Below are 23165 nucleotides of genomic sequence, written 5' to 3' on the forward strand. Positions count from 1 at the left end.
GAAGATAAAGGGGATAGGAAAACGAAAGAAGAAGAGAGGAGAAATGGAGAGAGGGGCAGAGAAGAGGAAAAGCAGAAGGGACAAGACAGGAGAGAGGGAAAAAGAAGAGGAGCAAACTTGAAAACAGGGAAAGAAGAGAAGAGCTGAGGAGAAGGAAAGATGGGACATAACAGGACAGGAAAGAAGAGAGGAAATAGGGGAGAAGAATAAGATAAAGGGGAGAGGACAGGCAAAAGATAGAAGAGAAAGGTAGGATAAAAGAGGAGACAAGAGAGGACAGGAGAGAAAGGGAGAGGGGAGAGAAGAGAAAATAAGACATGAGGGGAAAGAGAAAGAAGAGCAGAGGAGAACAGATGAAAGATGAGATATAGGAGAGGAAAAAATAAACAAAAGAAAACTGGAGACAAGACATGGAGGACAGGACAAAGAAAAAGAGGAAAAAGAGGAGAGAAAGAAAAAAAAAAAAAAAAAAAAAAAAAAAAAAAAAAAAAAAAAAAAAGAGACATGAGAGGACAAAAGAAAGAAGAGCAGAACAGATGAAAAAGGAGAGAAGAGGATGCGGAAAGTGGGAGAAAAAAGAAAAAGACAAGCGAAGAAAATGGGGGAAAGAAAAGAAGAGAAGACAAAAGATAATTAGGCAAAGGCGTACAAATTAAGGTTCTTATGATGATGGACAAAAGCAGAGCCACAGAAGACCAATCAACACCCAAGCACACGCACACAAAAAAAAAAAAAAAAAAAAAAAAAAAAAAAAAAAAAAAAAAAAACACAACAAAAAAAAAAAAAAAAAAAAAAAAAAAAAAAAAAAAAAAAAAAAAAAAAAAGAAAAAAAAAAAAAAAAAAAAAAAAAAAAAAAAAAAAAAAAAAAAAAAAAAAAAAAAAAAAAAAAAAAAAAAAAAAAAGTGACAACACATGCACACAAGCAGAGTCACACAGGAAAGTTGACTCTAAAGCCAGTGGGCTTTCTTCTTTCCCCCCACAAGGGCTCAGTTATCTCTGAGTCCAGAACGGTTTCACCAGAAACAGATTTCCCGAGTTCTCCAACTATTTCATCATCTCATATGAAGAGAGACTTGATGTGTGTGTGCGTTAGTGTGTGTATTAGTGAGAGAGAGAGAGAGAGAGAGAGAGAGAGAGAGAGAGAGAGAGAGAGAGAGAAAGAGAGAGTGTGTGTAAAAAGGCAGAGAGAGAGAGAGAGACTGATTTGGATGACCAGAGAGAGAGGTTGAGAGGCCAGAGGAAGATTTCGAGATTTGGACAATCAAAAGAAGTGTATCTAATTGTCAAAAATTCCAATTCCTCAGAGCAGGAGGTGTGTGGGGGGTGTTGGTGTTGTTGTGTGTGTGTGTGTGAATGAACCCGTCACACACGGAGAAGGAGAAAAAAAAAAAAAACACAACGCTCCTGATGAAGGCCGCAGCGACGGCTGGAACGCAGCGAAGCTGAAACGGAAAGTTCTAATCTATCACACCACACCATTACTCACACACTGCAATCAAAGCCTAACTACGGGGCAAATCCGCTTCGAAACAAAGGCAATGTGCCACAGGAGAATAAAAAAAAAAACCTTTTGATCGAAACATTTAGTTTGAGGCACGATCCGCACTCGGCAGGGGAGAGCAGGGATTTGGTTACTGTGCAGATACAGCGCAGCACACAGTCAGAGCAGAGCTGTATGTCAAGTGAGTATAACCGAGCGAGCGCAGGTGAATGTGTCCGTGCAGGTACATGTATGTTGTAAAAGTCAAATGAATGTGTTTTTTTGTTGTTGTTGTACAAAAGACTGTGGATCACTGTGTACGCTGTCAAATGTCAATTCAGTAAAATCAACTCAACTTTCAGCATTAAAGGGATAGTTTGGATCTTTTGAACGGTTGTATGAGCTACTTCTCCGTAGTCAGTGTGTTAGCTACAGTAGACGGCGGTCGGCACGCCCCCAGTTTGGAAACGTATTTTAGCCTCCCAAATACAGGACAACTGTATGCTATATTTAGAAATATTTTCATCGCTTTATCTTGCCGTTTTGGGGCTTTTTTGGCCTTTATTGGATAGGTACGGAGGCCGAGATGGTTCAACACAAACACGAAAGCCACAACGCAAACGCAAAAGCTACAACACAAACACAAAAGCCACAACGCAAATACAAAAGCCACAACACAAACTCAAAAGCCACAACGCAAACTCAAAAGCCACAACGCAAACACAAAAGCCACAACGCAAACACAAAAGCCACAACGCAAACACAAAAGCCACAACGCAAACACAAAAGCCACAACGCAAACACAAAAGCCACAACGCAAACACAAAAGCCACAACGCAAACTCAAAAAGAAGCCACAACGCAAACGCAAAAGCCACAACGCAAACTCAAAAGCCACAACGCAAATGCAAAAGCTACAACGCAAACACAAGAGCCACAACGCAAACACAAAAGCCACAACGCAAACTCAAAAGCCACAACGCAAACTCAAAAGCCACAACTCAAACTCAAAAGCCACAATTCAAACTCAAAAGCCACAACGCAAACTCAAAAGCCACAACGCAAACTCAAAAGCCACAACGCAAACTCAAAAGCCACAACGCAAACACAAAAGCCACAACGCAAACTCAAAAGCTACAACACAAACACAAAAGCTACAACACAAACAGCTTTTGTGTTTGTGAACCGTCTCGGCCACCGTAGATAGGACAGCTGAAGACACAGAAGAGGGAGAGAGAGGCAGATGAAGGAAAAAGGTTCAGAATCGGACCCGGGCCACTGCGTTAAGGACTGGGCCTTAGTACATGGGGCGCACGGTTCACCAGGTGAGCCAACGGTGCAGCACAGCCACCAGACTCCTTTTAGCTCGCAGAACACAAGAGTTGCTGGTCTACCTGCTGGTTAGAACTAACTGTTCAGGGCAACGGTCAAGGTTTTTTGTTAAAGGAGTGTGGTAGCTTTGAAGAGAGCAGACCGGATATAACAGCTTCAGTTAAACTGAAAATGAATTTTTTAGGAGACCTTTTTTTTAGGTTTTAGTGCTGCTCCGGTCCACTGCAATAATACAACTTTTTTTTTTGTCCTTGAACATGTATAGTATTCACATGCCAAATAATGGCACTTCTGAGAACCTTAATTCATCCTGAAAACAATATTATGTAACACAGCGAGCTACTTGAGGTGAAAACGCAATAACCCTGTACATAAAGAGAGTGAAAACTGAGCAAAAACAGGATCCGGTAAGACATCAGAACCAATCATAATTCAGTTAATGCACAATTGTAAGGCAGCCGAGATAGTCAAAATTTGACACTGAACTTACAACCTAATGTTTATACAGTGTAGCTGTATGCTTGTATATGCCAACACATTCTCACTCCTTGGTCAGGAGCATTTGGTGTTTGTTATTGATATATATATATATATATATATATATATATATATATATTTAGATGCGCTTTGTCGGAACTCTTTGCGTCACTCTTTGACGCTCTGGGTCACGATCCTTGGCATCCCTATTTGATGCTCTTTGGACTCGCGTCTAGCCGTTTGGCATCATATTTAAACGCGCTTGGTCGGGACACTCGGCATCACTTTTTGGTTCCCTGGGTCGGGACGTATGTTTAACTGACGTGTGGCACAAGAACTGGACAGCTAGGTTTAGGAAAAGATGGTGGGTGGGGGTTACAAAATGTACATTTCAGTGACACGCGGGACACCGAACCCCGGCGGTAAAAGTCCTGTGTTGTTTGACCCATCCACCACCCCAACCAAACTCCTTACACGGATCTTTCACACTACTCGCTACCGTTGTCGCTCTTAATACTACGTCATCTTACAGCGCGGCGGTCGAGCTGCTGCTCTGCCCGGTGCGTTCCATACAGACGCTAAAAAGGGTCGATATCCAAGCGTCAGTGTTTCACCAGTTGGGAGTGAGAACGGGCTGTGTATGCGTGTTTCCATGTGTGTGACCGGACAACCCCTTCCTCTGTGGGCTAAGGCTCGACTTTATCAGCCGAATGAGCATGTCTCCTGTCTGACGGCGGCTGGGCCACATTTACTGCATCTCTCCACCAGTCATTTTCCCTCTTTATTCTGACCGCTGACAGATAAAAGGAGAGGAGACGATGGGGAGAATTGCATTCGAGAGTGTCAGTCTGGGGGCCTCGCCTCTGCAGTCGATTCCCTTGAGACAGGAGCTCCCTATACCTCTCTGCTAAATATCTCATTACTCCAGCTGACACCCAGCGAGCGGGGTGGGGGGGTGGGGGAGAAACACAGCCCAGAATGAGAGTCCTGCCCTGGGAGAGGGGCCGAGGGCCAGGGGGGCCTCTACGCTCGGGGCTACCAGTTCTCCCTAAAGAACTGGAGCTGCACTTTAAAGTTTCTCAGGCGATTGCCCTTAGGTGATTAATACCGGCGGAGGGAAAGTGCCAGCTTATGCCATCTGTTGAAAAAAATCATCATTGATTTCACCGTAGGGGGATTTTTTTTTTAATAATTCATCATGGATTAGTAACAGCTTGGACTTTCATTTATCAAACACTGTGTGACTATAGTGATAATCAGCCATGAGTGGGATGAAACAACATCACTGTCTGGGGAAAACCATGTATTCACAAATTATGTGATTTAAAAAAAAAGATTTCACATAAACCAAACTATTACATGCTTCTTAAAGCATTTTTGATTATTTTTGGTCGGCATTATTTCCGCAATTGCCATTCAATGTATTTACATTCTGTAATTAGCTCTCTTCATAGTAGTCTTCATAGGACACCCACATCAAATGTGTAGTTTTCACATTTGATGTGTCTATGTGCGTGTCCTAATGTGATGTGTTTTTTTGTATATAAGTTACATGTTATATGTGTTTTTATATGTGTTGTGCTATGGAACATGAAAAGATGTGTGGAAATGATTATCCCTATGGGACAATAAAGACTCTATTTATCTATCTGTTAGTGGTGGAGTACGCCAGTGCTGGATTTAAATTGCCTTCATTGCCTGTATTAAGTTAGTGCTAATGCTAATCCGACATTTCTTACTGCTGCTGCTTCTCATTGAAAACATTCAACTGGCGAAACAAGGGATGTTTTCAATTTGTAAAACAGATGCAGGACTATGTGTCACAGAGGTTAGCTCTGATCGTTGAAAATGTGCCGATGTGCATTCCTCAGTAAATCAGTTTAAAATATTACAGGGACTAATTTTACTGTGTCCTGCTGTTGTGTGGAAAGCTACATCACGAGTGCTAACAGAATAATGGAGAAAGGCCAACTACTAAAGCAAGAGTGAAGATATTTGTATCATATGAGAACATCGGGAAGGGGCTTAATAAGGCCCCAAAGTTAATATTGGGGCGAGAGAAAAACTGGCATGGCATTTTGCAAAGGGGTCCCTTGACCTCTCGCCTCGAGATAACTGAAAGAAATGGGTTCATGGGGTGCCTAGAGTCATCCATTTACAGACATGCCCACTTTATGTAATCCAATGCAGTTCTTCTCATGCACAAATGTGTTATTTTCCCCTATTCTAAAATTGTGAATTTGAATATTTTTGCATACTGAGGTCCCTAAACGGTCCCGGAATGGCATAAATTGACTGGAAAGCTGGGACTCTTGTGGATTTAATGAGCCCAATTGTATTCATGCGTGATGATGTTAGTCCCCATAGTAGCCATTTCATAGTAGTGAGAATTTTTGTGTGAAAATTAAGCTCACTGTATACAATGACCTGTTGTGATCTCTAGGATAATCACAGCCTCATAAGACTTGACAACCACAAATTAGAGGCCTTCAGAAACTAAATAGGCTATATCGACGTTTCATTTCTGGGACTGTTCAGGTGCCGCCGGAAATTCCGCTAGATGTCCCTAATTTTTGGCCGGATATCCGTTACCTTGCGCGTTCTTTGTGTTGGCGTTCTAAACTCCGGTGGATTTCTGAGGACTATGGTTAACTGCTCCTCAGATCTCTGCAGGGTAAATCCAGACAGCTAGCTAGACTATCTGTCCAATCTGAGTTTACTGTTGCACGTTCCTTCCCGAGGCTATTTTGCAGAGGCACCGTGGCTCTGTCCGGCGCTTAGCACCACCCAAGATGATTGTGATTGGTTTAAAAGAAATGCCAATAAACCAGAGCACATTTTTCTCCTATACCAGAATGCTGTATGGAGTAGCCAGACCTTCCTCCACAGCGCTGTGAAGGAAGGGTCTGGCAATGCAAGACTAGAGGACTAGAGTCCTTCCAGAAAAATGCTGAGCTTTTTGTGATTGTTGCGGGCAAAAATCGTTGATTATACGGCACGTTTTCTTAAAAAATGCAATGGAATATGCGGGATATTTATGCAATTTTATGCGATGAAATTGCGGGAACTTGCGGGAACTTGCAAAAATTGCGGGAAAAAGAGAAAAAAAGTGATTCCCCTAACACCCTGCTTTTCGATGATGTTCACGTCGCATAATTACGTCACTTCATAATGTTCCCATGGCAACAGGGGAAAATGGCTGCTCTTGTGTGAAGTAAACGCAACATTTTTCAACTTAAGTTATATGTGACTTTTTTTGCATGAAAATGCGGGAATTATGAAATCATGCAAGCCCCGCATATTTTGCGCGGAAATCGGCAATTTATGCCGCAAAAGTGCGCGCCCTCATAAATATGCGGACTTTGGCTGATTATGCATTGAATTATGCCATCGCATAAGCCTGTTTTTCTTGAGGGACTGGTATGGCTTTCATTGCTCCCATATGAACTCTAAATCTTTAGCGTTATAACTTTAACAGGCAAGAGAGAAAGAATTTTAGACAAATCTCCTAAGCTTAAAAACCCAATCGATTATAAACTAGGAGTGTGTTTTCTGGGTTTATAAAAATTCACATTTTACATAACAGTATATCAAGACTTACTACAATTAACTTTAGCCACAGAGTCTCCTTCTCTAAGGAACAAAGTTATGATCTCACCACCCTCGAAGCTTTATTTTAGTCCATTTCAGAATATCTGATGAGCCAGCTAATGTTTATAGGTATTTGTTGCTGATGGGCGTCTGTGAAAACTCTGCCGCTGGGTGCAATTACACCTCATGTCGTGTGCGACTAAATGTAGTAAACCATCCGATTTGTTTTGAATTGGTCACTTTTGAGCACAAACAGCAGGGGGCAACATGATGACTCTACCTCTCTATGGGCGCCAACAAATTTCATGAGTCCCTCGTAGATTGTTTACACATAATAATACACAGAGTGTATTAATAACATAACAATACAATTGTGTGGTCGTAAAAAACTTTCTATGTTTTGTCTTAAATGGTCTCTGGATTTAGAGATTTTGAAAATAACATGTCATTAACTCGACACTGGTGGTAGAGCATCAATTTATTTTTGATACTATTTCAGTAGAGGGATCTATTAGCTGCAGACTGTCTCCCATGTTGCACAACTTTCACATCTGAAGAAAATAAAGCGCTCCGAGTCTCACAGGAAGCGTTCTCAGCAGGACATGTTTCTACAGGGAAAACACCTCCTGTCTGAAATGTTATTTTTGTCTCGTTTCTGACAATGTTTTGACAAATCTTCCACACAAAAATGCTATACTTCTGGGTACATATCCTTACAGCATATATCATAAAGTTTGGATCGAGATTTGTATTGAAGGCACTGAAATATGGATGTCAATGTTCTCATCCTTTAGCGGGTTGAACGTCCCTCATAAATCCTTCCCTTCGTTTTTTTCAACCTGGACCCTATTTTCCTAAGGTGTTTAAGTGACTGATGGGAACAACAATCTTTGACATTTGTCCGGTATTAGGCAAGACCGCTACGGTCAGCAGTCAGCAAAACAAGCTATAATGTAAGTTTTGGGGCAATTGTGCACCTTCCATTTACGTTCACAAAAGTGCTAGTTTTGCGTGTCTGACAGCATTATGGAAAGGATTTCTTTTATTTTCTTAACATTATTTTTTGGGCATTTTTAGGCATTTATTGACAGGAGAGCTGAAGAAATGGAGGGGGAGAGAGAGGGGGGAATGACATGCAACAAAGGGCCGCAGGTGGGAGCCGAACCCGGGCCCGCTGTGTCGAGGAGTAAACCTCTATAGTATATGGGCGCCCGCTCTACCAGCTGAGCAATCCGGGCGCCCTTGGAAAGATCAACCTATCTGTTAAAGGGTAAGATCCTTTTTTTAAACATAAACACATCTGCGTAATTGCGATCGCTAAAGCTACCAGACTCCATGTAAATAAACAGTAATTTTAGCATCGTAAAATACACTTCATTCAAAGTCGACAGAAACTAAATAAAACTATAAAAAGCCATTTTGGGTCGTCTTTCCACTTTTCCAACAATCACAACTCTAGTTTTGGTTGAAATAAACACATAGTTTACCGATTTACATGTGAAAATATGTTGGCTCTATTCAGGCTAAAAGTATTGCTTTTTTTAATGGAGTCTGGTGGGTTTAGCGCTAGCAACCTCAGAGCTGTTTCTGATTTAACAGAAAGGTCTTAAAGAGGTTTGAAAAGGCCTATCTTTGTAGGGATCCTTTCCATAAGGTTGTCAGACACTAATCTGAGCCTGTCTTTGGACCAATTCCAAAGATTGTTGTTCCCATCAGTCACACACACAAAAACATATGGAAATAGGGTCCAGGTTGAAAAAAACCCCAGAAATGACCCTTTAAAACCAATCCAAACACGTGTTTGATGTCCTGACATCCCTTTACACCTGACAGATGATTGACAGATGGGTCGGTGTAGGTTGACGCCATGACAACCTATAGTTTCAAAATGATACTGCAGACATAGCAATGAGCACAATTATGGTCTCCATATGTGCTGTAATTATTATGTAATTACAGCACATGGATAACTTGCTTCATGCTGTGGTTTGATCTTTTCTCACTGTCCACAAAAAAAAGAAAAAGTGAAACTTTTGTCCGTGCCGGAAGTTACGACTTTGTGATCGACTTAACCAGGAGTTCACTCAGCTAACAAACCTGACTGTGCTCCCTGAAGCCAACTCTCCGAGACAACCGTGAAGAGAGCATTACACATCACTTCCCATCTCTCCCAAAATGCTCCGACGCATACACGCAAACTGAACTTATAAGCTCCGGTCCGTTTACCTTGAAAATCAATCTCTCAAAGCTTTTCGAGAGAGTTTATGTGCCGTGAGCCTTCCCCGTCTCATTTATTTCCCACTCACGTAGCCTTTAAATGTCAACGCATGTGAGCTGCAGCTACTAAAAGGAACGCACGAGGCTCTGTTAACCATAGGAGTCCGCACACCAAGTCTGAGTTCTTTGGGCACTTTTGTTTGAACCCATTGTCCCAAAATCGGAGACACACTGAGTGAAAAGCAAGCCTCAAAAACACAGTGATCAATTTAATACTTGGAACAACGTCCCTTTAAAGTCTTACCTGCACTTTGGTTTTGGAATTTGCTATCTATTTTTTAGATAGCTAATTATTTTTAACTTAACTTTCAATTCGTCTCTTTCAGTATTCGCTCTCCTCCCTTGTTTTTTTTCTGTCTCTTACCTTGTTTTAATAATCGTATGCAAATTGTGGAGCATTTTGCATTTAGCGGAGTGTTACCGGTGCCATATACCAGTATATGCGCCTCCATTTATAAGTCCTTTGTCAAATGTGATATAACACAGTAAATTGAGACCATTCGTGACAGACAACAGTGTCACAGTTGGTTGTATTTGGAAGTACAACAACGACTTTGCGCGCAGAGGCTGTGAAAGGGACGCTCCGGGTTGTTTTGTTTTTTTTGGAAGTGGGATTGTATGAGGTTACTTATTGGTGTCTCGAACTAACCATTTAAAACGCCAAAGTCACGCAATAACACAAACAAACCAACCGATGGAGGCAGGCAATAGACCAGCCCCTCCCGCGTTCATCAAGGTAAAATCACTATTTTAGTCAAAGGAGTCTGGTGGCTTTGAAGAGAGCAGAGATGGCTATAACAGCTTCAGTTCCCTGTTGGAAAGGGCTGTCTGACAGCAAGGTGATGCAGTGAAAATATTCAGATTTTTTTTTTAAGCGTCTAAAATACGTTTAGCTGCTGCTCCGTCCGCAGCAGTACGTACATTGCTATTCCTTTAAGTGAGGCTGACGCAGAGTCCTTCGGTTTAAAAATCACATGGGATCATTAGAGCTTTATGGTGTCTTGTACAACATCGGCTTTGATTAATGTAATCTAATATTTTCTTTCCACTGTGGGTCTCCTCTCTTCACTACAGCTGACAGATGTGTTTGTTCTCTATTTAAACAGACACTGCTCTGTTGTCTCTCATGCTCTACTTAAGCTCTCGTCTACATGCGCTTGAACGCTTGTGCATTGACGGTGGGGTGTGTGTGTGTGTGTGTGTGTATGCGAGCGGGCCTCTAGTGTCATGTGGGGAAAAAGGAAAGGCGGAAACAGAAACCAGCGTCGGTGGAACGCTGCACAGGGGGAGCCGTGTGCTAAATGAGTATTTATAAAGGGAGCGAATAATGTAAAACACAAATGCAGCATAAATACAACACAATGGAGCCAACCCACCTCTCTCCTCGTGTGTCTTTAGGGGCGAATTACCTGTCTCGCTCATATCCACTTTCATTACGGCCTGACATTCGGCGAGCGCGCGCGTTCGCATGGGATGTGTGGGTGCGCGCGCGCGCGCGAGCTTGCCAGCGTGTACCTGAATGTCACGCCATAATGAGAATGGATATGACAGTGACAGGGCCATCAACGAATGGAGAGCCCGGGCCGCCTCCCTTCCCTCCCCCCCCCGCCCCCCACACACACACAACCTTGCTCTATCTAAGACAGTGGGGTGCAATAGAGCCAAGACAATAACCAAACTCTATTTGCCAGACCTCATTCCCTCATACGGACCCAGAGTAATTACCTTTAAATTGCAAAACTGAGGAACATTAACAAACGGTTGCGGCAATTTAGGTTCGCCTGGGGCTAGACAGCTTGTTTTCAAATGGAAATCAAGGTATTTTGCCATTGTCCAGTGCAATATGGTTGTGTTATGGTTTAAGGCTTATTTTTCCTGTGTGCCTGATAAAAGGGGGGGGGCAGCGGGGGACCCGGCAGTATTTACCAGGCCCATTGTGGCGGACGACTGCGAATAGTGAGGATAATTCTAGCTTAATACTAACGCTGTTGAAGGAGAGTGTCACTCCTACTCAGAAAGACACGCTGCTGCTGCTCGGCCACATAAATCAACACAGACACTTCACTGATACTCGCAGTGTGACAACATGAACAGAAAATCCCCACTTTCAACACACACACACATACACACACTGTACACGGACAGATGGAGGGAGGAGCATGCGTTTTCCCCATGTCAGGGTCACAGCACATCAATGGCAGCCATGATTATCATGATCAGCTCTAATGAGAGGGCTACGGGGGTGAACGCCACTCGTCTCTTTTCTTTAACACAGCCTGCGATTACCACTGTTTTTCCCGCACACGCACTCGTGCTCGTCTTACACCATGTAATTCTCTCCCAATCACAGCCCCTGTCACCCTGCCCTGTCGCCGGCCTGACAATGTTGACAAAGGCGCCCCCACCAAAACCCAGGGGGAGACACAAAGGAGCCGCGGCTGGTTCCCCATTACGGTGCCGCCGGGGGTTGCTCGGCAGCTGATGAGGTCTGTAACACCACCTGCCCACTGTGGCTGTTGGGTCAGAGGTGCAGCTTTTCTTTTTGGTCACCGATCTGAGCCTTCGCCAAAAGTTTGTTCTAGTTGGAAAATCTGTGACCAAAAGCGTAACTGATTTCATCACGAGTTAGCAGAGGGGAAGAAGCAGAGTCTGTATCATTGCTGGCTTCTTTTTTAATTCATGAGACGATGAACCCTTCCTGTATGGCATTTTTAAAGAAATTAAGAGAAAAGACCTGACCTGATATTTTGGTTTTGTGTTGCATTACTGAGCTTGTCACACTGATGCAATGCATCGGCTACACTTTGCTACTTGCGACACATGACACGCAGGGATACAGATGTTTGGCAACAGTCTTTAGCCATTTTGTAGATACTTTGAATTCAATGTGTTCTTATGGGAAGGTGTATGAAAGGCACGCTACTTTTAAAGACATTTCGGGTGTCATTTAACGCCTCGTTCTCGTTCCCAACTGTGAACCACAAAAATTTGGTTAACGCAGTGAACTGAAACAAAATCATCATCAAATCATGGTTTGCGTTAAAATAAGTATAAGCAAATAACAAGTATGTTTCTTACGTACGTGAGTTAACGTGGACTTTCGCGCACCTTAATACAACGTCATAATATAAGCCAGTAGAGACTAAATACCGTAAAATAAGACGTGCAATGCAAAGAATGGGTTGCGATAACACGCAAAATTAGCACAAAAAAAAAGGAGACCAGACTGAATCATATGTAATGCATGTTATTTACTAAATATTGTAATTCTACTACTGCTACTTCTGTCTACGTCTTGGGTTAGTCCTTCGTGAAAGAGAATGCTTTCTCTAATTTCTGTCTGTGTGCATTTGTTTCTCCTTATCTGAATCAAGGGCATAAGACGGGGAATGTTGTTTGTTGTTGACATTTTAAACCTCTTTGAGACAAATTTGTGACTTTCGGGCTGTTTGAACAAAAGCGGACTTGAATCATCAACCAATAAACGTTCCCATCAATTTCATCATTATTTCAACATATTACAGGACTGCTGCCTATTGTAAACAGTTGAAGAACCGGCCGAGCACGGTTAAGTTGTTAATATAGTGTTCAATTCCTACTTGATGATATGCTGGAGGAAAAGCGTGTTATCTTGATATCCATGTTGTTCAGCATGTTGGCTTGAATGAGAGGGCGACCGAAGGGCTGACAGTCATTGTTATTGTGATTATTATGGTTCTGGGAGTTCGTTTTTTGCTCTTTTCCGCATTTATGTAGAGACTAATCTGACGTGAGTCTCCCTAAACAACTTGAAATTGGCTACTTACAGTATTTTGTGAGTATTTGATTGTATTATCTTTGCGTATAAAATAAGCAGTTGAAACTGCTCTTAAAGCGTAACTCTCGCCAAAATGCAACCTAGGGTCTTTTTGTGAATGTACCAGAGTCAAACTTTCGTTTAAAAGCATAATTAGAACGGAAGCCCCGCTTTTAAGATTGACCGTATTTTCGGTCAAATGGCCTTTTGAATGGGAGAGCTAGGGGCACTTTTACGATCGCATCAAAAATCACTATTTTTAAAACGCTAAGAAGGCTCGACACAACGTGAGACTTTGCTCTAAGTATGACCAGGGGCTATACACATGGACTCCAGCATTGAGAACATTGGCTGTGTACCCAGAGTTTACTAAAAAAGGTTTTGAACGACTCACTTTAGCAGTTGGTTTTTCCGCTCGCCGCCATCTTGCCAGCCAAAAAGAGTCGATCTCCGAATGCGAATGAACGGACTCCATAGGAGGAAATGTCATTCTTATATGAGGCTCCTTTTTTCAACTACAAGGTCAATATTGTTCTTCACCAACGACAAAACAACAACTTATCCGTGCATTTATATGGAACTAAGCTTTAGGAGCTTTCCATCTTTACTCTCCTCCCTGTTCCGCTGCATTCGGAGATCGACTCTTTAACAACGAAAGGCAAGACACTCATTTAATCTATCTCAAGCCTCAAGCCTGTTACATTAATATATGTGACAGCATTCAGACTCGAGCCATGCTTGAAGTGGGACAAAAAAATGTTACGAGGCCCAAACCTGGAGAGAGGCGTGACTTTTACAGGGAGGTGACACAGAAGAGATCAAACATGAGACCCCGGCAGAATAAATTGCCAGCACATTAACAGAGTGAAGTGCATGTCGGAAAAAGGAGTTAAAGAGACAGAGAAGAGACAAGAAAATAGAGAGAGTTGAAGGAAAAGGGCAAGAGTACAGTACCTCCATAGTCTGAGACTGGTGCATGGCTTTGATTGCATTCTGTGCCATAGCTCTGGTGGAAAACGTGACAAACGCACATCCTGTAGGGGAGGGGAGGAGAGGGAGGAGGGATGGAGGGACAGTGGAAGGGTGGGAGGAGGGGGGCAGAAGGGCAGGAGGAGGAGGAGGAGGAGGAGGGGGGGAAGACAAGAAAGAACAAAAACAAGACAAAAGGGTTGGACACGTCGTTGTTATAAAAACAAAAACAAAAAAAAAACAGAGATTGATACAGAGAACAGCTCACGGGCCGACAACAGGGTTGTCAGTCGCCGTGGAAACAACAGCCGAAAAACAAGCACAGTGTAATGACAATCACCCCTCCACCCCCACCCGACCCCGTCCCACCACCTCGCCCCATCCACAGCCACCACAGGACATCTGAGACAACCACAATCAGCGTCGGGAGGGGTTTGGACTGGCTGTTTCCCCGCCTTTCTCTTCCTCCTCCTCCTCCTCCTCCTCCTCCTCCTCCCTCGTCTCTTTCTGTCACTGTCTCTTATTCTCTCCTCTCGCTCCTACACACTGACCAAATTAGTCATACCTGAATTCAACCGCTCTCTTCTCCCAACAATTCGGCAATGTAAATCAGTCCAAATTTGCATTGGGAGCGATTTGAATTAATCTCGGGCCTGTATTGTGCGTCTGATTGGGTGTCCTCTTTCTCCTTTTTGTCAAACGGAAAAGAGATGTGGCGGCGGCGGGGCGGGGCGAGCCGAGACAAAATATCTGCAGGGGGCTCGAGAAAGACGGGAATCAGATAGAAAATCCTATCAATTCAATCCACAGAGAGACGAGGAGATGGAGAGGAGGTGTGGTCGACCTCCTCCTTGACTGACACTGATTTTAGCCAATCAAGATCGGACGCAGCCAGAAGGGGTTTTGGGGGAGTTTGTTATTGGTTGTTGATGTAGGGTAGGGGAGGGAGAAGTGCTTCAACAACTCCCCGGACTAATAATATGCTAACAAACTCACCAAGCCATGTTAGCGCAGCCAGGCAACTGATAACACGCGCACGCTCACACATACATACACACACACACACACACACACACACACACACACACACACACACACACACACACACACACACACACACACACACACACACACACGGCGCGCGCCTCCAAGTTCAGCTGGCTGACTCATGGTTTGGCAATAGAGGAAAAAACTAATAGCCTGGGTCATCAGATAGACTCTCCCTGGCCGTGTGGATGGGATGAAAGGGCAGAGAGAGAAAAGAGAGGAGAGGACGGATAATGCAACAGAGAGAGAGAGAGAGAAGACATATGTGCGGAGGAAATAGATGCGATTATTGTTCTCTTCCACCTCTATCAAAATCCGGCTGTTGCTGTGATAGAACGAGGCAGAGAGAGTGAAGGATGGCCAGTTTTTCTCCTTCTTACATTCGCCACACAGATTTCATTCTGAGGCTTTTCCCTGAGAACAGAGAGGCATGTCCTTGTAGAGGCCATGCATCGCTACAATAATAATAATAATAATAATAATAATAATAATAATAATCATGTCTTTTGATCGCTTTTGTTGCAAGTCTTTCTGATAACCTCACTGTGTACATCAAACTAGGTTTAATGTGCCAGACGCAAGACAGGTGTCACACCTGTTTTAGCCTCTTTATATCGGCTGCCTGTTGATTGATTTTAAGACAATGTTGATTACTTTTAAGGCTCTTCATGACCTGGCTCCAGATTATATTTAAAACCTTTTAATCCCTTTGCGCACTCTGAGATCCTTGGGCAGTGATCTTCAGTCTTTTCCAGTGTCCAGACTGGAAACTAAGGGGGACAGAGCTTTTGCAAAGAGGGTCAAGAGGCTCTGGAATGTCTTGCCCGAGGAAAAAAGGCTGTCTGAGTCAGGGTTGTTTAAAGGGATACTTTGCAGATTCTGACCCAGTTCTGTGTCAACTTCGTGTGGGCACTGTGTTTAGATGAAGAGTGTTTGGCTTCCCTCTGTGGCGTCAGGGCACAGAGGAGCGGAGGTCTGTCGAGATTCGCCGAACGTCGCAGACCTCTGTGACACATTTTGCGCCGTCCGGTGGATCCCAGCAGACCTCCAGCTGCCCTGCTCCGCGGGGAGATCCTTGCACTGGCGCATCGGAGGGAAGCCAAACACCGTTCATATCAACACACTGCCCACACTGCCATGACACAGAGCTGGATTTAAATCAGCAAAATATCTCTTGAAGTTATGTATGTAACGTAAGTTAAGTACGTTACCTATGTTTCCCATTGACGTCCCCTTTCAGACCCGGAGGTTGCCGATTGGATGTAACCAAACCAAAGCGTCAGACTTGGAAACCAGACTTCAACACCGGCAACTGTGGCTCCCATAATGTTTAATATGTCATTTAATAATGTTTAGATTCAGTGTTGCAATGTCAATGTTTCATTTAACCATGAACACTTCCCTAACTTTAATTAAGTAGTTTTAGTTGCCTACTAACTCGTCTAGCCCTTAAAAAAAGGTGTCAAGCCAGAAAAGCCCCCTTTTGTAACAGTTATTTGTAATAGTTTTGGAAATCTCAAATAATATTGTCCAGCTGATAGAGGCACCAGATCAGAAAATTCTCATATGGTTGATTTTGAATGCATTTTTGGTGATGTATACTTAATGTAGAGATAAGGTGTGTTTGCTTAAAAGGAAACTCCCCAGAAGTGGCTCAGTTAAACATCAACTTAAACTAAAGAGGCAACCTGACATCCACAGTATTCAACCGTAGAATTATTTTTCCTCTCAGCAGCATGGACCTGCTTTTGATCACACATTTGTCCTTTTTCCAATGTTTTATGCCCTTGCTCACTGGAAAATATAGTTTATACACCTTTCATATGAAAGTGCCTTGCTGACTTAACATTAGAGAGAAGTACGAAAGTAATAAAAAGAGACTGAAGGTTATCAGATTCTGCAGGACTGACCTAGTAAACGTTGGGATGTGTCCTTTACAGTGCCACTGCAGTGCTAGCTGGTGTTAGATAGGACATACAAAAGGGGGTCATTTCTTCAACTGATTCAGGGGACTGCCTATTTTAGACGGGCCACAATCTGTCATTTTACTGCTTAGTTTCAAGCAGGTTGCCCCATCTTCTGCAGAGAAACGCTGCCCCAGAACTGGATCAGTAATGGAGGGGGCTTCCATTTGGGTTAGCCCTCAAGACTGGCCCTGATAAGTCCTGACTCTATTTATAAAACTGGTCAGCAACAACGTCACTGGTTGTCATCTAATGGAACTCCACTTGCATTGGCAGACAGAATACTTTTTCTCACAAATAAACATTTATATATTCAGCGCTGCCGTTTCTGCAGCTCGATCCTGTCGAAGCTTCTAAATAAAGAATTCCTGAGCGCCTGATTCATTTATGTCAAAGCTGTTAATGAAAAAAAGCAAACCTTTAAAAGACATGCTTGCTGGCTGGCTGGTTGGTGCGTGTCTTATTTTTCACGGCAGAGAGATGGGACGTGGGTTGAGCACTAAAAATACCTCACGGGCCGCATTCTGTCGTCAGCGGAGAACCAAGCAGTCCTTTAATGAAAGTAGGGTAACTCCCAAGGCCCAGCCATCCACTGGTGGTGTGATCCATATTTTATTAATAGTGGGATGGTGGAGCTCTTTTCTGACTGATACAGCGCTTCAACAGCTCAGCGCAACTAGGTGGGACTGAGGGCCTCTGGGACTTGCAGAGACGTAGAAATCCTTAAAGACATATTTATTTCCCAAACACGGTTAGGGTAGTCTATTTACTAGCCAGACCCAAGTTGGACTACCAGTATTTCCTCTTTGACTCGCGTCAGCCGGTAAGTGGTTTATATGAGTTCTACAGAAACAAGGATTTGGCCATCGCATCTGAAATATTCATGAGGACAAAAGAGAGGAGCTGAAAAGGGATGGAAGAGGAAAACGGGTAAAGGAAAGGAAGGAGGCCAATGTGGGATGTCTGGGGAAAAAAAGAGGACAAATTGATGCAAGAGAGGATTCTAGGACAGCGAGGGTGAATAGTTAGAGACGGGGAGGGTGGGGGGTGGGGGGGGTCGCTGTTTCTAAGACGCAAAGGAACATGGGAGTTTGAGTAGTTTAGTTTGAGGCAGAGACAGGTTCTACATAGAGACAACCTTGAGGAGAAATAGAGAGAAGACACATTGAGAAAACAAAGTCAACGATAAAACATCCGTAACGTCCGACAACCACAGAAAAAAAAAAATATATATACGTGACCGACAGATCCACATGGAACCTTCGTGACGATGACAGTGACAGCTGGTGTGACAGGAGGAGGAGGAATAGGAGGTCAGAGAGTTTTTAAAAGCCCCTCCATCTCCTCAGCACATAGAAACCACAAAAGGGGAGAGGGGAGGGGGAGGAAAGGAGCATTGGGAATCAAGTAAAAAATGAGGGGTTGGTGGGGCAGAATGGTTGATGATGGAAGGGGTCCCTGTGCTACTACGAGAGCTATGTATAGAGGTACAATAGCTGAGATTGGATTGATAGATGAGACAGCCGGTGTGCAGTTGGAAGCACTTGTGAGATCTGGTCATATGTCGACCTTATGATCCACTGAAAAGGGGGGCCATTTTTAGAGTGGTTATTTTAAACCCCGTACCCTAGTTTGTTGGAGAACTCAGAAGTCAACGAATCTGATTGGTTTGACGTCTTGTTAACAGGCCCGCGTCTGGTTTTTGCACCAGGCCTGGGGCACTTTGTTTAGGGTACATTATGTCGCCTCAACGTGCGCCCAATTAGATGAAGCAAACAGTGCATAAATTCAACAGGTAGACTCACACTCTTCTCCAAATCAAGTGAAGCAATTTGAAATTATTTTCCACATTTGGAGTCATCAAATTTACTCATGTTGGGAGAGGTTGTTCCCCCAAAGTCTCAGAGTGCTTACTTCTTTAGCAGTTGAGAAAAGGAAAGAGTTACTATTACATGGATTTCCTGTTTTTTTGTTGTTGTTGTTGTAATCCTCATCCTTTGCTTAAAATTCAGCTTTTTTATGGCTGGAATTCAAACCACCAAACTATTTGAGTATCGATTGATTTGTATTTGTACCGGCATTGTCTGGTCAGATTCATATTCTTCTTTATTCATTCTTTGATCAGACACTTTCTTATTCAAATGAAAATGTTGCCAATTTTAGACTTTATTTAAGCTATGTTCTTGTATGGCTCCATTCAACACTTGAGACTTTGGCGTATTTTGTTCATTTAAAAAATAAAAAAGGGTTCCTCAAAGTAAGGAATAAAAAAAGTATTGTTTGGTAACCGTACCAAAACCCAGGTATTGTATTGGCTCCAGTATAGAAGACTTTCAAATCACCTGCAGCCCTAGTGCTTTCTTTGATGTAATAACTCTATATTTTGTGATTTGTGCATCCATGTTTTTCACAGACTCCTTTGTCTTTTCTTTCCAACCTTTTCTTTGAGTATGTTTACTTGCTTACTTTACTGACTTTGTATATGACCTGAAGAATGACAGGAAAAACACTGATCGAACAATGAATCCTTCATCTTTGTTTAACCGACCACTTAAGGAAAGGAAAGGAAAATGACTGGTATAACTGGGCTTTGAAATTGAAATTCAGCAATGTTAAATATAACCAACCCAAAGCATACTGTAAATGCAACGAGCTGCAACATGTCTCCTAATTTGGACTGTCGGTGGTAGTGTCAAAAAGCTCAGGACTGGCTTACGGTGAGGCTAAACTGGAACGGCGGGGAAGGTGAAGGATATGAATGGGGGTTAGGAGGTCGGAGGAGGGGGTGAGGTGATCTGGGGTTGAAGCTGAGAGAGCAAGAGGGGGAGGAAAAACAGAGACAGAGAGAGAGAGAGAGAGAGAGAGAGAGAGAGAGAGAGAGAGAGAGAGAGACAAATATATAGAGCAAAAAAAGGAGAAGCATGTATTTACAGTGGCCACAACAGCCTCAGGATGTCGCTGCGGTTCATTTTTGTTTTCTTCCTAACGTGACTCTCTCAAAACCTTAAAGGAAATCTGGAACATTTTCTAAGAAGCAGCCGGTTGAAAACAGGATCTGCTACGATGAATTTAATAGATACACAGTGAAATTTAAAAGCTACATTTCACTATCCGGGTCAACACGGGACTTCTGACTCACTGAGGAAACATGCCAACCTTAATATGTGATGCAGCACAAGGATATTTGGTTGGTTAAGTTCGTACATAACTCTTCAGATTTTGGTCCTGGCACGCTACAGGTAACTAGTCCACAAAGCATTCCGGGATGGGAGGAAAAACTTGCTCTGGGTTATTGGCATTTCTTTAAACCAATCACAATTGTCTTGGGCGGCACTAAGTGCCAGACAGAGCCACAGCGCGGCTGAAAAAATAGCCTTGGGAAGGAACTTGTTTTGGTGGAACATGTGTACGTTCAAAAGTTGTTTTAGTCGTGCGACAGAAAACTCAATTTGGACAGATAGTCTAGCTAGCTGTCTGGATTTACCCTGCAGAGATCTGAGGAGCAGCTAACCATAGTCCTCACAAATCCACCGGAGTTTAAAATTACAACACAAAGAAAGTGTAAGGTAACGGACATCCGCCCGAAAAGAGCGTCATCCGGCGGAATTTTCGGCGGCACCGGAACTATCTCCGAAGTGGAAGGTCGTCAATTCATACTTTGCAATGACGTCATTACCATGGATACCTGGCGGGCAAGAAACGCCGATAGAATGGCGCTGAACAGTGGCCAGTCACGGGAATTGCAGCCTTGCAGATTTCCAATACTACAATCAATCAACTATTTAGACCATATGTCACTTGGAACTTGTGATCCATACACAGCACCCGCTGATGTTTTCATTGCTTTGAAGCTGGCAAAGTCTCTACCAGACGTGGAGTTTGGAGATATTTACATCTATCTTATAGAGAATCCGTCATTTTACACCGCACAAAAAATGAAGGCCTACAAAAGTACAGATGGCTATCTTTTTTTCAAGAGTGGATGGGTTAACAACGCTGTCGTATGGGAGGTGAAAAACAGGAATATCTTCATAATCAAAGGAAAGGTGAGTGTTACTAGTTAGTTAGTTAGTTAGTTAGCTAGCTAGCTACCTGCTAACGTTTGCTAATCTGTTCTGTCGTGTGATGAAGTCTACATCTGAATACGTACACCCTGCCTGCCGGCGATTGACAGCTTGATAAGTATTTTTTTTTTTTTAAACCTTCTGCTAACACTAGACTATGTATCATTTAGGGTGACCAGACGTCCCGGTTTGACCAGGACAGTCCCGAGTCCCGACAAAAGCTGTGTCGGGACGCTAAAATATCCCGGTTTACACCAACCACTATGAAATTGTCCCGGTTGTCAGCGATTACATAACCGACGTGGTCTTATTATAGCTCGATCATTAACTAAACCCATGTAGAAAGACTAATAAAGCGTCCAGCGTATGATTTTAACAATGTGTGTGTGTGTGTGTGTGTGTGTGTGTCAGTCAATCGTAGCGGTCTGCGTCTGCATAATCTGTGCCGCCAGCGTTACGATGTATATTTTTCTAAACATTGTTGCAACGCCTCTTATCTGTCTCGTTTTAACCAGTCTTTTGCTGACACCGGTGTTAAATTTCAAAGTAGGCTTTCAGCCAACAAACTGATTCTTGAGCAAATTCACTCAATTCACTCAATTCACCCAACAAATATACGTTATAGAATGATGTTCTTGGCCGCCAGCCAGTAGTTGTGACGTCACGTGCAAAGTATGAATATAGACTAGGTGGGTAGTGATGACGAAGGGGGGGGAGAAGTGTTCATGTTGCGAATTGTATATTTTGTATGCTGTTAAAAAAATATGTCCTAGGTTTTTCGATACATAAATGCTAAAAATAATTAGCCCTTTTATTATCAGTGTATGCATGTAAAAGCCATTGGTTCATAAACCCCACTTGGACCAGCCAACTCTTGCCACTGGGTGATTTGGTAAAGACTTCCTGCAGGACTTTGAGCTTTTGAGTCACATCACAAGTCAACACAATGAACAGCGACATCTGTTAGAGGCCGTTCTGGTAATAATATTCACATGAGGAGCATTACGTGTGGATGGAAGTGAGTCGGAGCGACACACACCTCTGCTCAGTCCGTCGGGCCCCCTGAGGATCCGGCACTCCTCGATCTGGCCAAACGCAGAGAACATGACCCGGATGTCGTTCTCGTTGCACTTCTTCGACACCATGCCGATGAACAACTTCCTGTCTTCCACCGCTGCAGAGCCAAAAAAGAAGAAGAAAGGGAAGAGAAACAGTGTGAATGGATGGGGCGGACTTCACACACAGCTTTAATACACAGAGCTGTTGCTGTATATTCTATTTAACCCTTGTGTTGTCTTCCTGTTGACCATGCAACGTTTTGTTTTTCTGGGTCAAAATTAAAAATAAATTTATATAAAAAATAAATAAAAATAAAACACCCAAATTCAATGAAATTAGTGAACTGATCATTTATTTTACTTGTGAAGAGCGTTGTATGGAAACATCCATGTTATTTTTTTAGAAAATTTGTTTGAAAGAAACCCAAAATTTCTGATATAGAAACTTTTTGAAAATGGGTCAAATTTGACCAGAGGACAACATGAGGGTTAAGTATGTAGTATTTCTTTGGTGAAACCTTTTCTTTGAATTGTGCAAAAGTTAACTTATTTATTTTCTAAACGAATGGTTGGACATGTGGAAATTTACTTATTTACTTAAGTACATGTAAAATTAGTAAAAGTAAAAAGTAAAAGTAAAAAGTAGCTCAGTTAAAATGTACTCTTAGGTTTAGGAAAAGCTCATGGTTTGGGTTAAAATGAGTGTGTTTGTTTCTTAACTTAAAGGGATACTTTGCTGATTTTAAACCAGCTCTGTGTCATCTTTGTGTGGGCACTGTGTTTAGATGTCACAGCGCATTTTGCGTCATCAGGCGGAACTTTAAAGTTACTTAGTTACTTTTTAACAGCGGGGGGAGATACTTTCTTGTATTTAAACTTATTTAACGACTTATTTATAGTTATTATATTCTTTTGAGAGTTGATAAGGGCACAAAGCCTCTGAGAGAGACTTTGCTGAAGTAACGGCGCAAAAAACATCAGAGAGCTTTTTTATTTTTTTTATTTTTTTACTCAGTAACGGATGTTATTTAAAATGTAGTAAAGTACAATACTTCAAACAAAACATACCTGAGTAACTACTTTAAAAAGTAAAAGTTCAGAACAAATTGAA

The 23165-nt window shown here is 42.7% G+C and overlaps 1 protein-coding gene across 23 annotated transcripts in view; it reads right to left on the reverse strand.

Moving 5' to 3' along the window:
* celf2 (cugbp, Elav-like family member 2) overlaps positions 1–23165 on the reverse strand; it is a 237799-nt gene that overhangs the window by 34311 nt on the left and 180323 nt on the right. For 17 of the 23 annotated variants that reach the window (XM_039791623.1, XM_039791620.1, XM_039791621.1 and 14 more), the window contains 2 exons: positions 22003–22170; positions 13907–13986 (listed from right to left, as the gene is read on the reverse strand). In XM_039791623.1, coding sequence (XP_039647557.1) covers positions 13907–13986; positions 22003–22170 — 248 coding nt within the window. The remainder of the gene's footprint in view (positions 1–13906; positions 13987–22002; positions 22171–23165) is intronic. The other 6 variants (XM_039791624.1, XM_039791630.1, XM_039791629.1 and 3 more) reach the window with 1 other exon arrangement.

The sequence above is a fragment of the Perca fluviatilis genome, chromosome 23 (assembly GCF_010015445.1).
Source record: "Perca fluviatilis chromosome 23, GENO_Pfluv_1.0, whole genome shotgun sequence".
Lineage (NCBI taxonomy): Eukaryota > Metazoa > Chordata > Actinopteri > Perciformes > Percidae > Perca > Perca fluviatilis.